The 16,792-nt window shown below is 21.6% G+C and overlaps 2 protein-coding genes across 3 annotated transcripts; both read left to right on the top strand.

Moving 5' to 3' along the window:
* Positions 1–41: 41 nt before the first annotated feature.
* Positions 42–9,978, top strand: LOC108000145 (tuberin). Its single transcript, XM_017060345.3, has 29 exons — positions 42–316; positions 518–654; positions 725–918; positions 1,023–1,226; positions 1,309–1,483; positions 1,598–1,798; positions 1,884–2,025; positions 2,096–2,244; positions 2,322–2,494; positions 2,597–2,765; positions 2,898–3,119; positions 3,235–3,496; positions 3,582–3,700; positions 3,814–3,978; positions 4,071–4,236; positions 4,305–4,501; positions 4,586–4,702; positions 4,769–4,950; positions 5,035–5,248; positions 5,370–5,801; positions 5,858–6,029; positions 6,106–6,301; positions 7,853–8,039; positions 8,116–8,292; positions 8,430–8,608; positions 8,694–9,042; positions 9,137–9,277; positions 9,359–9,529; positions 9,728–9,978. Exons 1-29 carry the CDS (start codon positions 238–240, stop codon positions 9,935–9,937), a joined length of 5,481 nt encoding a protein of 1,826 aa, XP_016915834.1. The 5' UTR covers positions 42–237; the 3' UTR covers positions 9,938–9,978.
* Positions 9,979–10,440: 462 nt separating this feature from the next.
* On the top strand, positions 10,441–15,094 carry LOC108000155 (calcium channel flower). Of its 2 annotated transcripts, none has more exons than XM_017060360.3 (5): positions 10,441–10,600; positions 10,685–10,805; positions 11,209–11,416; positions 11,530–11,637; positions 12,143–12,302. In XM_017060360.3, the coding sequence occupies exons 1-5, from the start codon at positions 10,598–10,600 to the stop codon at positions 12,264–12,266; spliced, it is 564 nt and encodes a 187-aa protein (XP_016915849.1). In that variant the 5' UTR covers positions 10,441–10,597; the 3' UTR covers positions 12,267–12,302. The 2 variants fall into 2 exon arrangements, with proteins under 2 accessions (XP_016915849.1, XP_016915848.1); XM_017060359.3 differs by lacking the exon at positions 12,143–12,302 and adding an exon at positions 13,270–15,094 and having other exon boundaries at positions 10,442–10,600.
* Positions 15,095–16,792: the final 1,698 nt, after the last annotated feature.

Raw genomic sequence — 16,792 nt, 5'->3', positions numbered from 1 at the left:
TATCTTATATCTAAAGCAAACTATAGTATTCAAACTATTGATGATTTTTGTAGTGTCTTTTTTATGGTTACAAATTACAGCTGATTGGTGTTTGACTTTCTGGCATTCCATCTCTTTTTATACGGTGTATTTCACTGATATTTTTCTATTTAGATTTGGTTTTGATATGCCTACTTATTACTTATTACAATTCTTTCTGGATATACTCTAGTGTTTTCTTTTAATTCATAAACTAAAATGTCGAAAATGAGCTCAAAAGATAAAGATAATAAAACGTTACATGATAAATTAAAACAATTTTTTCGTATTAATAAAGGTGATTTTATAGATATGATTTTCATAATTTATAATTATATCGAATTATTCATATATCTTTATATACGATTATCTTTAAATACGATTATTTATAAATTATATGAAATACAAAACTTATAAATTATAACTTTAGATTATAGTTAAATGATAAATTATAAATTCATAATCTATTTGAACAAATTAATAATAAACTTCTTTTTAGGAAATTATAAAAGTCGTGAAGATTTTACATTAACACATGATCTTGAAAAAGAAATTAGTCCTGAAAGTCCTGTACATCATCGAACAAAAGCAATTAAAGATTTGTGTGATGCAGTTCTTAATCAGCAATGGGAAGATGTAGGTTGATTGTTTAATAATAAATTTCATAATGAAATATATAATATTATTAATTTTTATTTTTTATTAGAAAGCTGCTGAAAGATTATGGTACTTAGTAAAAGATCTTTTAGAAAAAGATGTACCTCGTGAACATAGACACGTAACATTTAATTTTCTGCGATGTCTTGTTCAAGGTCAATATTCTAAATTATCTTCTCTCATGAGAGTAAAATTTTTTATGGTTGTTAAAGAACATAATATTCCTGAAGATATTGGACCTAGGTATTATGATTATATTTTTTAATTATGTTTTATTATGCTATTATTAATTAATTGTATTATATTTTTTATTTTTATTTTTAATTAAGTTATGAATTATTATACAGATTGGAACTTTTACAAAGCTTAACAGAAAATGGAAAAGATATATTACATCTAGAAGAGAGAATGGGACCTTTCTTATTAGATTGGATGCCAATTGTTACAGCAGGAGATGGAAAAAGAGGAGCTGAATTTTTATCACTTCTTGTTAATGTCATTAAGTTTAACTCAGCATATATTGATGAAGACATTATATCAGGCCTTGTTCAGTAAATGTTTTATGAATTGATTATATTATAATTAATTATTAAATTAACTAATTAAATTAAACTTTATCTTTTGTATATTTAGGTATATCTGCCATCTATGTTATTATAGTAATAGTAGTGAAGTTGTTTCTGGATGTTTAGAAGCTTTAGATGCAATTGTTTGTTACAGTAATTTACAGTCTGATTCATTACAAACTTTTATCATAGCATTATGTGGAAGTGTTAATGTTGAAACATATTGTCAAATAAGTTGGAAGGTATATTATTATTAAAATTTTAAAAAGTTTAAATCAAATATATTTATGCGCATTATTCATAAGTTAAAATTATAATATATATTTCAATTTTAAAAATAATATGACTTTTTGTAGATAATGCGTAACTTATTAGGTACACACATGGGTCATTCTGCATTATATACAATGTGTCGTTTGCTACAAGATACAAATTTTCAGAGAGATGTTCGCCTACTTAGAGGAGCAGTATTTTATGTAAATATGGGTCTTTGGGGAACTCATAAAATTCCAAAACTAGAATGTACTCCTACATCTGTTTTACCTTCATTTTATCAAGTAAGTAATTAAAATCTAGTAATATTTGATTATTTTGTTTAATTGAAAATTATAATTGTTACTTATTGCTTTGTTGTTTCATAAGGCTTTAAAATGTAATCATCCAGTAGTTATGTATGAAGTTATATTATCAATTCAAAGATTAGTAAATAAATATGGAACTGAGTTATGGGATCCTACATGGAGCATTATTCTTGATATTATTGAAGAAGTTATTTCTCATACAGGTAAAATCAAAATTTGTAAATTTTAATGTCAATATTTGATTTTTATTAATATTTGTATTTTTTTTGTTAGAAACAAGTAACCAACCTGCAACTAGACAAGTTTCAGTAAATTTACATGAAACAATAAATAGTATTGAAAATTTACTAGATATTAATCATTATAATGGTTGTATTCAACGATTTTATGATCTTGTTGAACGTTGTAGTGATGCAAGACCTGTAATTATCAATCATATTTGTAATTTAAATATAAATTTAAATACTTTTTTTAAAAAAATAAAATTAAATTTTTCTAGGAAAGTTCTGTTTTGAAATTAATTGAATATCGAGCGCGTTCTATTGGACCTACACATTATCATTGGCAATTTAAACTAGCAAATTTAATGGAACGTTATTATAAGATTGAAACACGTACCAACATTAGAATGAAAGTTCTTGATGTTTTAACAAATGTCGTCCAAATTAATAGGTATATTAAATTAATATATTTTTTTAATTAGATAAATTAGATAAATTAGATAAATTTTGATAGAAGATTAGATAATTTTAATTGACATTTTTTTTTAAATAGATCTAGATATGAAGAAGAATTAATTGAACGAATAATTGTGCCATATTTTCAACATGTTGATATGGATTTTGATATCACTATTCGGAATGGTGTTGCACATTTACTTATTGATCTTTGTCTTGAATGTGATACAAAAAGATGTTTAGAACTTTTAGATATATTAGAGAAGGTACATGATATTTTAGCTGTTTATTTATATACATAAAATATATGATCTTTAATATAACACTTTAAGGATGAAATCATATAATATTATATGATACATTGTATAATATTTTTAAGATGAATTATATATGTTAAGGTAATCAATAAACCTTTTACATCTGATATACCAGTTACAAAAGATATTGATATCAAAGATATAAAAACTGCAGTTGTTGGTGTGATAAAAATCTTAATATCAAAAATTTATTATTTACCTTCAAGTCATGCTATACGAGCTTATAAAGTTTTAGTAAATTATTTGGAACAGCATTATAAAGAGCCAACTATTTTCTATGACATTCCTACTATTCGATATTTGGTAATAAATAAATATAATATATAATTATTTTAATTTTATATAATATATTTTTGTATTAATAGTATATTATATTTTAATATATATTATTTTATCATAAAATTATTTTGCATTTTAGATTTTTGAATGTTTCTTAAAAATTAGAGCAAACACACTTTATCATCTTGGATTTCCGGATACTCAAAACTTATCCGTGATAAAGTTTAGTCCATATTTAATTTTAGAACATACAACAACTGAACGAATAAATAGTGGAGGAAGTGGTAATAGTCCTCCACCAGTTAATCCAGCTCCATTGCAACATTTATCTTGTCAAATTACTTACATGTCATTGGCACTTGCATGTAAAGCTGTTATTTCCTGTATTAAATTGGAAAAAGGTTTATATTATGTATTTTAAATTAATGTAATTTTTTTATACATAAAAATTAAAAATTAATATTCGTATTTATTATATTTTTGCAGATTGGAAAGTTTTACAGCTGGTATTAAAAGAATTACCTCAAGTGATGCAAAATAGAGCATTAATATTATCACGACATACAAATGACATTGATTATTTTGCAAATGCACTTTGCTCAATGGTATGTTATTTTAATTTGTATATATATTATAATATATTATTTTAATTTGTTTCTTTTTTTTAATTTTTAAAAAAATTTATTTTAGTATATTTTAATATATTTTAATATTTTAGGTTAGTGACAAAAGTTTAAGACTTCCAGAGTCTCTTTACAATGTTCCTCCAAAATTTACTCTTTCAGAATTTCGCGTTCATGTTTTTCCAGTATTAGCATCATTAGCTTCATATCATGCACATTTAGAACCTAATTTACAACAGCGTTTAATAAAATGTTTAGAGGTAAAAATAAAATTCATTTTTTAAAAAAATTACACTGATATAGCATTTATGTAATTTAGTAAATAAAAAGTTCTTTAAATTTGTTTATTTAGGTTGGTTTAACAGCAAAGTGTGCAAGTCAATGTGTTACTAGCCTTACAACTTGTATTTTAGAGATGCGTGATGCAATGAATAAACTTTTATCTGAAGTACTTTTAAATTTATCAAAAATTTCAGCGACAGTACATATAGCTATACCAATTTTAGAATTTTTATCTAGTAAGTTTTATAAAATCTATAGAACAATTTAATTATGAAATATGTATGTATGTATATATTTTTTATAGCTCTTACTAGACTTCCAAAAGTTTTTGCAAGTTTTATTGGAGATCAATACATGTCAGTTTTTGCAATTCTATTACCATATACAAATCCTTTTAAATATGATCATTATACAGTATCCTTGGCACATCATGTAATTGCTGTATGGTTTTTGAAGTGCAGATTACCATTTCGAAGAGATTTTGTTAGATTTATTACTACAGTATGTGAATTAATTTGTTACTAATATAATAATATTATTAATAATAAAATTTTAATAATAAAACTATCTTTTTCTAATAAATAGGGTTTGAAAGCTAATGTAATAGTTCCTTTTGAAGAAGGTCATTTAATGAAATCAGATTTTAACTTTATAAATGAAGATTCTTCAAATAGAAAACGTAGTTCAAGTTTAACAGAACAGGTATAAAAGAAAGTAATAAAATTATATTATATTATATTACTATTGTTATTAAATCTTTATTTGTAGGGCAGTAGAGGTAGGAGAGAAAGACCAATAATGACAAATCGTATGATAGGAGATAATAAAGCTTCAGATTTAAAGCCTCCAATTGATGAGGCTTTAATGACTTTTCATGTGGAACTTACTGAAACTTGTATTGATCTTATGGCTCGATATACATTTTCAACTTATTCAGCTCGACCTAAAAGGTAAATTTGTAATTATTAATAAAGATATTTTATTGATTTTAAAAAACACAAATATAAGTTATAATAATAATTTATATTTATTAGATTACCAACTGCTGATTTTTTACTTAAAGAGGGTCAATCTATGACATGGTTACTTGGTAATAAACTTATTACTGTAACGACAAGCGGTTGTAGTAATAAAGCAATGCGAAATGGACTTTGTGATAATTGTTGGGTTGTGTGTAAATCTGGCCCTCAATCCCCTGAACATTCAAAAGCATTGCAATCAAATTTACGACGAGCATCAACTATAGAGGTATTATCGATATTATTTATATAATTATTTTATTTTATTTTTATTTTATTTTATTATTTCCAAATTATTCTAAAGTATAAAATGGAAATATATATATATATATATATATATATATATATAGATAGCAAAAGAAGATAAATTATCTAGACAGTTTTCTGGAGGTTATGGAAGTTCTACTGTAAATACAGCTGCAAATTCTCCAACAGAAGAATTGAAGAAAACATCAGAAGATTTAGATTCAATAAAAAAGGATCATTCTTTAGAAAAAATGGATAAAGATCAAGCAGAATCATCAAAATTAGAACAAATACTTAATAGTGAAAAACAAGAAGAACATGTTCTTTGCGCTTGTTGGTGTCAAGGATGGGCTGAAATATATGTGCGTAGACCTACAGGTGATATGTCTTGGATAATGAGAATTCAGAATTCTATGCAATTTGAAACAAATATAGATTTTCCTGTGTATGACATAATGGCTTTATATAGACCGAATCAGGATTTAAAGCAAAAGCAGCAAGAATTTACATTAGAATATTCTGGAGATGAAACAGAGGTAATAAAAATATGTTTTAAATATTATATAGAAAAATTTACAAGAACTATTTACAGGATATTGCAGATAAAAATATGGATCAAATAAAAAATGATCATAACAATATGAAATCTATGATATCTTCTGTATCATCAGGTCCAATAGCTATACCTGGTTCACCAGCTCGACCGAGTCCTTCAAGGCAAAGTTCACGTGATAGTTTAGAAAGTTTAGAAGATGGTGAAGATGGTATGATTAAATAATATCATATTTTATTTATCTTAATGAATGATTGAAAAAATTTATATATTAAAAAATTTGATAGATTTACGTCGTTCTCGAAATCCTGTACGTAGATCAAATTCTAGTCCTGAAATGAGTGCTAATTGGAAAAATCCATTCTTGAATAAAGAAAAATTAAATTTACAACAAGTCGATCGTGATTTTTCAGCAGATATAGAAACTAAACTTGATGCTGAATTAAAGAAACCCGCGAAAACTACGTATGCAAAGGATATGAGGTATTATTATTTCGATATTATATATAGTATAATTTAATGAATTGATAGAGGAACTTAAAAATAAGCATTTAGTTTTAAATAAGATTTATAATAAAATAGTACAAAATAAAAAAAAATATATCATAGTTTCATATTTTTTCAACTAAAAAAAGAATTGCAATCTTGATTTTAAAAATCAAAGTCAAAAGATTTTTTATTATGTTGTATTTCACTTATTACAAAAATCAAATTTTTTAAAAAATCATAAATTACAGTCTAATGATCAATTTAAAAAATAATGTTTAAATTTTTTTATATTAATATGGTTTATTAATCCTAATTCTATATTAATTTTAATTAGAATATCTTCACATTTCAAAATTAGAAATAAAAAAAATAAAATAAAATGTATTATTAACGAAGTAATTTTTAATGTAATAGATGAAATAAATAATTTTTTACCATGTGTATAAACTGAGATTTCGATTTTTATTTTGTTTGAAAGTTATTTTTATTCTATAAATAAATATTTCTAAAAGAAATTAAATAATTAAAGAAGATATAATTTGATGTTATTCATTTTTTTAGATGGATATGTTAAGAAATACATATGAAAATATATAATAATTCCTGTATATGGATATACAAATTGATTATATTTATTTTATAATCCTTTATCATTTTATATAAAAAAAATGAATTATTTTAATAATATTGAAATAAAAAATATTTTCTAATTGTTTTTTAGCGTAAATATTAAATAACATAAATATTATAAAAATTAAATTAACATTAATGAAATGTATTAAATTAACATTAATGAAATATAAATATATAATAAATTAACATTAAAAAATATATGATTATATTTAAAAAATGTCTGTGTCCATATAAAAAATATAATAATTAAATTATTAATTTCAATATCATTTGATCTCTATTGAAAATATTTTTTTATGTAACAATTAATTTTCAAATATTTTAAAATTGATAGGATAGATATTTTACTTTGTGTTTCATATGCTGCTATTTCAATACATAATACTTTATTTAACTTTGAAATATGAAAATATTCTAAATTATATAAAATAATGCTTGTGAAAATAAAATGTGAAAATATTTTAAATAAAATATGAAAATATTTTGAATAAAATTGATGTAAAGATTAATGAAATATCATTTTCCAAACAATTGAATTGCAATTTATGATTTCTTTAATTTCAAATAAAATCAAGATCAATTTTTCAGACTTTTTTTTAGACAAAACTCTATTAAACTAGAAATAAAGAAATTTATTTTTTTATATAAAATATACTTTATAAAATTTATAAAATATACTTTTTTAATATTCATATTTTAATTTAATATGATTATAATATTATAATATTATAATATTAATATTAATATAATATAATTATAATTAATCATAATACTAATAATTATAATTATAATATATACTATATATTAATAATACTATATAACATATTATAATATATTAATATTATTGCATGAAATATATCATTTCATGAACTTTATATATAAATAATTAATAAAAATATAATTTATATATAGAGTCAGTTGTGAAGCTATACCAGAAGAAATATTTGGTATGGGTACAACACCTCCATCAGAAAATGTATCAGATCATCCAGCTGCATTACAGTCTCAATGCTCTTATCCAGGCACAACACAAATAACTCAAATTATTACGAATACTAATTCGAGTAATACTGTTCCCCCATCTCCTACTACTATACAGGTATAGTATTCAAGTAAATATATAATAAAATTTATAATATATTCTAATAACGAAGATTTTTTATACATTTTTACAGATTCAAGGAAATTTTTTGGGAGTACAAGGACGTGCAACACAAATTCAATCTGTTACAAAACCTCCACAATCACCTACACAAATTTATCCTCGATTATCTAATTTTGATTCTGGTCAAAAACAAATACCATTAGGAACAGATAGTAAACCACCTATTGGACGTAATTTCCTAGATAAGGTATTATAAATGATATTATTTATATTTTTATTAAAATATATATTTTTTTATCAAAATTGATATATATTATATATATATATATATATATATATATATATATATATAATATCAATAAAAAGTATATATATATATTTTAGCAAAAAGATGAGAAAGCTGATCCTTCAATGTTACCACCTTTGCCATTACCTTTCCGTGATAGAGGTCATACAATTTCTGTAATGAGTCCTGTTAAAAAATCTCGTGGAGAATGGGATAATATTCGTAGAGGAAATTCACCACGAGTAAAAGAAACTCCGAAAACTGGTATTAATCCTAGGTAATATTATAATACTTTTAAATAAAAATATTTAATAATTATTTTTGTTACAATGTAAAATTTATATGTAAATTATAAATTACAGTTTTGTGTTTTTACAACTATATCATACAGCACATTTTGGTTCGCCTTCAGAAAAACCTTTATTGGTTCCACAGACAACGGCTGTGCAAAGAGCAGTAACAAATTTAGATAGAATACAACCATATGAAACTCACAAAATTGGAGTTCTTTATGTTGGTCCAGGACAAGCTTCTAATGAAACTGAAATTTTAGCTAATCAACATGGATCACTTCGATATACAGAATTCTTACAACGATTAGGAACATTAGTTCGATTGAAGGATGTTGATGAAAGTGTGTTTTTAGGAGGATTAGATCGTAATGGTGAAAATGGAAATTTCGCATATATTTGGCAAGATGACGTTACACAGGTTAAAATGAATTATTAAAATTTTTGTTGTTCTATGTTCTTAATAAATTTTTATTCTATATTCTTAAGAATATAAATTTTTTAAATTTTATTAGGTAGCATTTCATGTTGCTACATTAATGCCTACAAAATTAAGTGATCCAAAATGTACATCTAAAAAGCAACATATTGGAAATAACTATGTTACTGTTGTTTATAATGAATCTGGAGAATCATATAATATACAAACTGTAAAAGTATGTATTATAATATTATTTTCAAGATTTAATTAAGTTATAATAATTAATATTTATCTTAATATTAATATGTTCTTTTAGGGACAGTTCAATTATGCATGTGTTGTAATTCAACCTCTAGACCATGGTACTAATCAAGTCACAGTCCAAGTAAAAGAAGAATTAGCTAAACATATTAGACACAGTGAACCAAAAATTATTTCTGATCAAAATTTAGCTATTTTATCTCGACAATTAGCTCTTCATGCCAATGTAAGATATAAAGTAAAAATTAAATTATGTAATTATTAATTTCATTTAATTTGATATTATATTTTAATTTTATTTATTAAATTATATTATTTATTTCTTAAATTATATATTAAATATATATATTTAATATATATTTGTTTAAAATGTAATTCAACAGAAATTACAGAAAAATTAAAAATTCCGTTTTCATTTTTGCAGCTTGCTTCAATGGTTTCATCATCATTAGAACAAAACAGTCACAATCCATATGCTTCTAATTGGTTAGAACGTTTACGACATATTAAAAGACTTAGAAATCGTGTATTACAAGAATCAACAAATAATAATCCAGATGGAACAACTGATGATCTATCCCCAAGATCAAACAAACGTATTTATATGGATGATTTTACTGAATATACTACATGATTTGATTTTAATAAAAAAAGTTATTTGATAATTATCATTAATATGTCTATATTTGTTATAAAAATATGTATATATTGCAATAATTAAGTATTCTTTTTATATATTATTACAAAAATAATTACTTTAGGAATATCTTGTATCAAATTTTTAATTCAAATTTCAGTTGATTTATATAAATATAAATTTTTTAATATTGTGATTAATAAAAAGAAGAGCAATAATATATTATTTAATGTTTAATATTTAACTTAATATTGCTTAATGTATTTTTTTTTTCATAATTGTAAATAAATAATTTGATAAAATTATTTATTAAGTTTCAAATAAATGAACATTTTTAAAAACATACTTATGTATAATATTAAGAATAAAAATAATATAATGTTATGAATAGTATTACAAATATTTATTTGACATTGATTGGTAGAAATTTGTTTCTGAGGTTATATTTATTTAATAAGTTGGTAATAGAAACAGTGCTTAACCATAAAGAAGTTCACGTGAGAACCACGTACAAAATCGTTGACAGATATAAGCGCCTCTGCCTATATAATTAAGAAACTCGGGTCGATTTTCTATACATCAACATATCCTTATAATATATACTGTCAGTCTCATTTAGTCCTGTCAGCTGGTGAAGGGGAGAGTAGAACGATAAAAATGGTAAATATATTTTAAATTATTGAAATTTAAAATTATTCAGATATACATTATGTGTTCTAGTAATAGTAATTTCTTGACTTTTAGTCGTTCGCTGAGAAAATATCATCGATTATGCAAAGACCAGGACAGGACCCTGTTGCCAAGGACGATGTACCTTGGTGGATGAAATATGCTGGTCGAGGACTTGGAACTGTGGGTAGTATAAGTAAGTCTTTAAATTTAAAAAATATTATAAGATACATATTATTATAGAATTAACTTATTATTACTATTTTTTTACAGCATTTTTTTTACATATTTATTATATTTTTCAAAAATAAATGCAAATAATAATTAATATTTTATATATACATATACAATATTAAGATATGATTTATGGTTTGTGATTTTTTTATATTTACAAATAATTATATAGCACTCAAATATTTTAAATCATTTTTATCATTATATAAATTTTATTATTTGTATTATTTTTATTTATATTATTTATAATAGATGTTACAAAGATATGTAACAATTTGAATTTATAATTCATATTATCATTCATAATTTATAATTTATAATTCACAATCTATGTTTATTCAATAATTTTTATTGATTTGTTACAGTTGCAATTTTTCTTGGAGTATGGAATTGTGCATCGATATTATTGGGTTCTGTTGATTGTCTAATAAGTGGTATGTGGCAAATGGTGGCTGGTTTTATAGTTATAATGATAGAAGCACCATGTTGCTGTCTATTTATTGATTTTGTACAAAACTTAAGTGATTGGGTTGAAAAGAGACCTTATTGGAATAGAGCAGTTGCATATTGTTTGTAAGTAGATCATGTATTTGATGGGATATATAAGCTATGATTTCAATTTTTTTTTTTAATATTAATTCATATTGTTAATATTTAGATACAATGCTTTTTCTTATTCTTTTTAGAATAGCACTTCCTTCAGTCTTCCTTTGTTTAGGAATGAGTAGTCTATTTGGCAGTGGTCTAATATTTGCAACAGGTGTAATATATGGATTAATGTCACTTGGACGAAAGTAAGTTATATTTGTTTCATTTGTAGCATTATAAGATAAATTATTAATATTGAAATTATATAGACAATTAAAAATGTATTTCTACGAATAATTCATTAATAAATATATGTTTTGTTTCAATTCTAAGAAATTAGTATAATTTTTTATATAATTATTTTGTTTAGTTGAAACATTGAGTAATATGTTGTTATAGTAACATGTGCATATTATTTGCTTGGGATGTGGGTGAAAAACTAATTTTATTTTATTTGTGCCTATGTTTTAATCTATAAGTATGGTTTATGGATATTTTCTATATATAAATTAACTAACATATAATATTTTTATTTTTGAAGTCTTATAAAACATGTATCATCACACAATAGCAAAGCAATAAAATATATCATTTTCATTTAACAGCTAAGTATTGTTAATAAGCTATGTTTTGTTAAAATATAATCATAAAATATAATATATTTGACAAGTATAATTTTTATTTTTGTTACTAATACACTAATCACAACAGAGGAACCAGGCCCGACCCAGCAGGAATAACGTCGGGTGTGAGTTCCCCACAGGGTACAGTACCTCCTACTACAGATCACCATACTACTCTCGTGGAGGATCCTGATGTCTGGAGGCCTACATAAATCATCAAACATTCATTGCACCACTTCTCTAACCAGGCAATAATATATAAAATTTATTGTCATTCTTACATTTGTAGTTTCTTAGATATATAAATTTTTAGGTTCATGGTTATATTTTAATGTTACTGTTATGCCCAATATATTTGACAATATGCATTTAATTTTTTGATGTTATAATTAAGTTATTATTTGTGCATAATGATTTTTTTTTTCTTTACTAATCTGTTCGATTAAGTTTTTATTCTAAAGTTAAATTATTTAATTTAATAAAATATAAATATTTTATATTTTTTAATATTTTTTAAAATTTAAATTTATATTCATGAATCAATTATCTTGAAAGGCTTATATGTATGCTTAAGCTTAAGAATAATTTATAATTTTAAATAATTATTTAATATATTATTTATTATTATTTAATATAATTACTTAACAATTTAAGTAAATAATAATTTAATTTCAATTATAATTATCTATAATAAATAAATACATTCTTTTAATTTCATAAAATAACATTTAATTTTAAATCATATTTAGATTTTTCTTGTATTAGAAAGATATGTTTGCTTTGTTCTATTTTTTACATTGTTATATAGATTAATGACTTGCATGCTGCTGCTGGTTTCTTTCATTTATAATTTTATATATAGTATTTAAATATAGTATTAGTAATAATATTTATATATTTATAGTATTTAAATTTCAGCTTTTTTTAGTTTTTATAAATACACTTATAAAGTACATAAAATACAATAATATTAAAATTTTTTAAATATTTAGAATTATTGTTCAAGATATTTCAATATTATATGGATGCAATTTTAATTAAATAATTTTAAATTATATTTTTATATTTTCTTTGAAATCTTTATTTTCTCATTTTGTAACTTTAAAATGCTTTCTTATAGTTTATAGATACGTGTTTTATAATACAACTTCTAATGCACATATTTTTATGTGTTTATTAATTATTTTGAATCTTAATAATTTATGAATTTTTTAGAGCACCTTTCCGTGAAATGAGATCAGCAGCGACGAATATTGAGGTTCCTTCATCGAGTATGCAAGCTACACTTGTTGAAAATGCTCAACCAATGGGTTTTTCCAATAAACCAGATAGTAATATTTAAATTTAAAGAATTAATTGGCAAAAAAAAAATTTTGGTGTGAATGGCAATGAATGTTGATTTGATGAAATAACTAATAACTGAGCTCATAAATATGTATTATTTGAAATATTAGTTCCATTAATATTTTAATATTTCATCATTTTCAGCTTATGATTCTATAAATTGTTATATTATTTCTGTTGAAATATAAGTAAAATAACTCATTCTTTTTTTTAAATAATTCATAATTTAATTTCAGTTGTGAAATTTGACATTAGGATTATATTAATGTAATATTAATATATTATTTACTAAACTATTATTATTATTTATAAAAATTATATGATTTTAATTTGTCATTTGAAATAATGCCAAAGTTAAAGACTGCTATAAAAATTATATTCTGAAATTATGGGCTCAGTTTTTTGTGATCCTACTTGTCTAATGTGTGTCATAATGTTCCAATAATGAAATTTACGATGAAAAAAATAATCCTATGTTAGTTGATTTTGGATGTAGTTATCTTTAAATTTTGTGTTTTGAGGTAATAAATTGTAATATTTTCAGTTAAAATAACTCTTCCAAAATCAAAATATCCTAAGACTTTGAAACTGATCATTTATAAGTTATAGAAGATTAACGAGTCACATGTTAGCTTTATCTTTACTTATTGTTTATATAATATAATTGAACACAAAATATCTGGCCATCTGAGTATTTTGTATCTCATTAATTAACATATCATTTTTCATTCTATTGTATTTTCAATCAATTAGATTATCACTATAAATAAATTTCGAGTTATTTTTCTTTTATTAATATATTATTTCATATAAAATATACTGAATACCAATATGGCTGAATAGTTTTGTGACTATTTGTATATTTGGAGTAAGTCATATAGTTAGAACAATTTCTTTTTTTTTCATTCTTTTATCGTTCAAGATAAATTGATTTAAGAAAAAATAAAATAGTTTAAATTATTCAATTAAACATATATTAAATTATTCAATCAAACAAAATTGTATGTGTATTCTTTTTTCAAATTGCTTTATACATTTTTTTATATAAATTAATATTTTTATTTTACAAATAAAATTTGTAATATTTTGTGATATTCATTATTTGAATTTTATTTAAAAAAATTGATATTTGATATATTAAAATTTATTGTGTAATTAAAAAAACAATTATTGTTTCATTGTTTTATAATTTGTATCACTTTTATTATTTTTTTCATCTTGAACGGAAAGAAAGTATGAATTCTCCTGATTGTATTGTATGAATTATTGTATATTCTTCTCTCTGCCAAATTTGTAAATATACATGTATACATATATTCATATGTTGGAAATGATTTTTAATTATTTCGCATATAATATTTAAATTTATATCTACTTCCATATATTCTTATATCTGAAACTTCCAAACTTAATTTTTTATATTTTAAATTTAATTTTGTAATTAAATATAATATAAGGCAGAGAGAATTCATAATCAGTTATATTATTATATTTTACTATATAGTTTTTATTAAAAATTTTATGAAAATATAATTAGATAACATTCTGATTATTTTAAGAATATTTATATTATTCTATACAAAATTTTAATCAGAATCAAATGTATTAATGATTTTTTGACAATTTTTAAAATTTTTCCCTGGTAAATCAATATCATGTATTTTTAATCGAATAAGCATTTATTTCTTAATTGAAATTGTTAAATTACTCCATTATCTTTCCCTATTCCTATTTTTTAATACATTTAAAATACATTTTTCAAGAATGTAAAATTTTAGAAATACTTTACGAATTGACTTTTTCTAATTTTTAATGATTTTTTTTGCGTTTATTAAATGACTTCATTTCAAATTTAAATATCACTTCTAAATGCGATTATTGTATTTGTATTGTATTCATGTAGTTTGTATTATAATTATTATTTATTGTGATTTTTACGTTGCATTTTATTGTGATTTTTTTATTATTAAGCAAACTTTTAATAATTTACGTTTATGAATAATAAATAGTAAATTAGAAATAATAAATACTATATTATATTTAATGTTAATAAGCGTGTATAAGAAAGAACAGAAGCATGTATGTAATTAAATTATTGCATGTAATTTTTATTCAGATATATATTGATTTTCATGTTTTATAATTATTTCAAAATTATAAAATATCTATTTTAAATTTTAATTGCGTATTTTAATATATATAGAGAAATTTGAATGTATTTATCTTGGTAATGTTATTGATATCAATTTTAATGTAATATTTAATAGTAAAATGAATGATATAAAGAATGTTTTATATTAATGAAAAACATTCAGCTAAAATAGATATTAAATATTTTCATGATTTTATTTGATTTAAATTACATAAATTTTAATAAATATTTATAATTTAAATAGAAGATATTTGATTAAATTCAATATGAAGAAAATGATATAAAAATAAATGTTAAAATAAATATTCAAATGAATATTGTATAAAATATATGATAAATTACATGTGGCATTTTATGCTATTATAGATAGAAACAGAAATATATTTATAACAATTTTCTGTCAGGAAAAAATGTGTTCAAATGTACATGTCACATGCATTTTTGATTAATTATTATTAGCAAATTAATCATTTATATAAATACATACATAATTTACTTTAATTTAGAGAAGTATAAACTTTTAAGAGTATATAATCTTTAAAATATACCAAAATATATATATGTAGATATTTAATTTTCAAATATTTATCTATATAATGCTTAATATACTTTTATTATTTCAAGCTATCAAATTTATATATATGTAAGTAAAAAAGTTCTTTTAAGTAATAAAGTAATAAAGTTCTTTTAAGCATATCTTGATTTTGTTAAAAATATAATATGTTTAACTTTGGAAATAGAAACGAAAAAAACTGTTATGTATAATATTATAATATTATACATATTATAATATTAATTAAAAGCAATAAGTTAAATTACAATGATGATTGTATATGATCTTGATTCATTGCATATATGTATAGTAAAATTATCAATAAATATTTATTAAATTATATAATAATATATAAATAATTTTTAATCAAATTAATATTTAATTAGTTTTTATAAAATTATATGTATTATTTTATTATTATTAATTAAATATTTATTAAATTAAAATTATAAGCAACTTAATTTAATTTAAATTACTATGTACTTTAACATTTTTTATATTTAAATTTTTTCAATTTCATTTTTATAAAAAAATCATTTTTATATTTTTTTATATAATTATATAATTTATTATATATTTACAAAATATTAATATATTCAAAGGATTTTGGAAAATCGATTTCAGGAATCAAAACAAATACAAAATACAAATATATAAATATACAAAAAAATTATACAAAATGTTGTTTG

Source organism: Apis cerana, linkage group LG11, assembly GCF_029169275.1.
Source record: "Apis cerana isolate GH-2021 linkage group LG11, AcerK_1.0, whole genome shotgun sequence".
Lineage (NCBI taxonomy): Eukaryota > Metazoa > Arthropoda > Insecta > Hymenoptera > Apidae > Apis > Apis cerana.
Note: the sequence above shows the minus strand (reverse complement) of the source record. Positions and strands in the feature narration are given on the sequence as shown.

Coding starts and splice junctions, on each gene's coding strand:
- LOC108000145 (XM_017060345.3), top strand. CDS start 238: ATGTCGAAAATGAGCTCAAAAGATAAAGATAATAAAACGTTACATGAT. Junction 655..724: donor TTAATCAGCAATGGGAAGAT/GTAGGTTGATTG, acceptor ATTTTTTATTAG/AAAGCTGCTGAAAGATTATG. Junction 5,802..5,857: donor ATTCTGGAGATGAAACAGAG/GTAATAAAAATA, acceptor AACTATTTACAG/GATATTGCAGATAAAAATAT.
- LOC108000155 (XM_017060359.3), top strand. Junction 10,806..11,208: donor TGGAACTGTGGGTAGTATAA/GTAAGTCTTTAA, acceptor GATTTGTTACAG/TTGCAATTTTTCTTGGAGTA. Junction 11,417..11,529: donor AGAGCAGTTGCATATTGTTT/GTAAGTAGATCA, acceptor TATTCTTTTTAG/AATAGCACTTCCTTCAGTCT.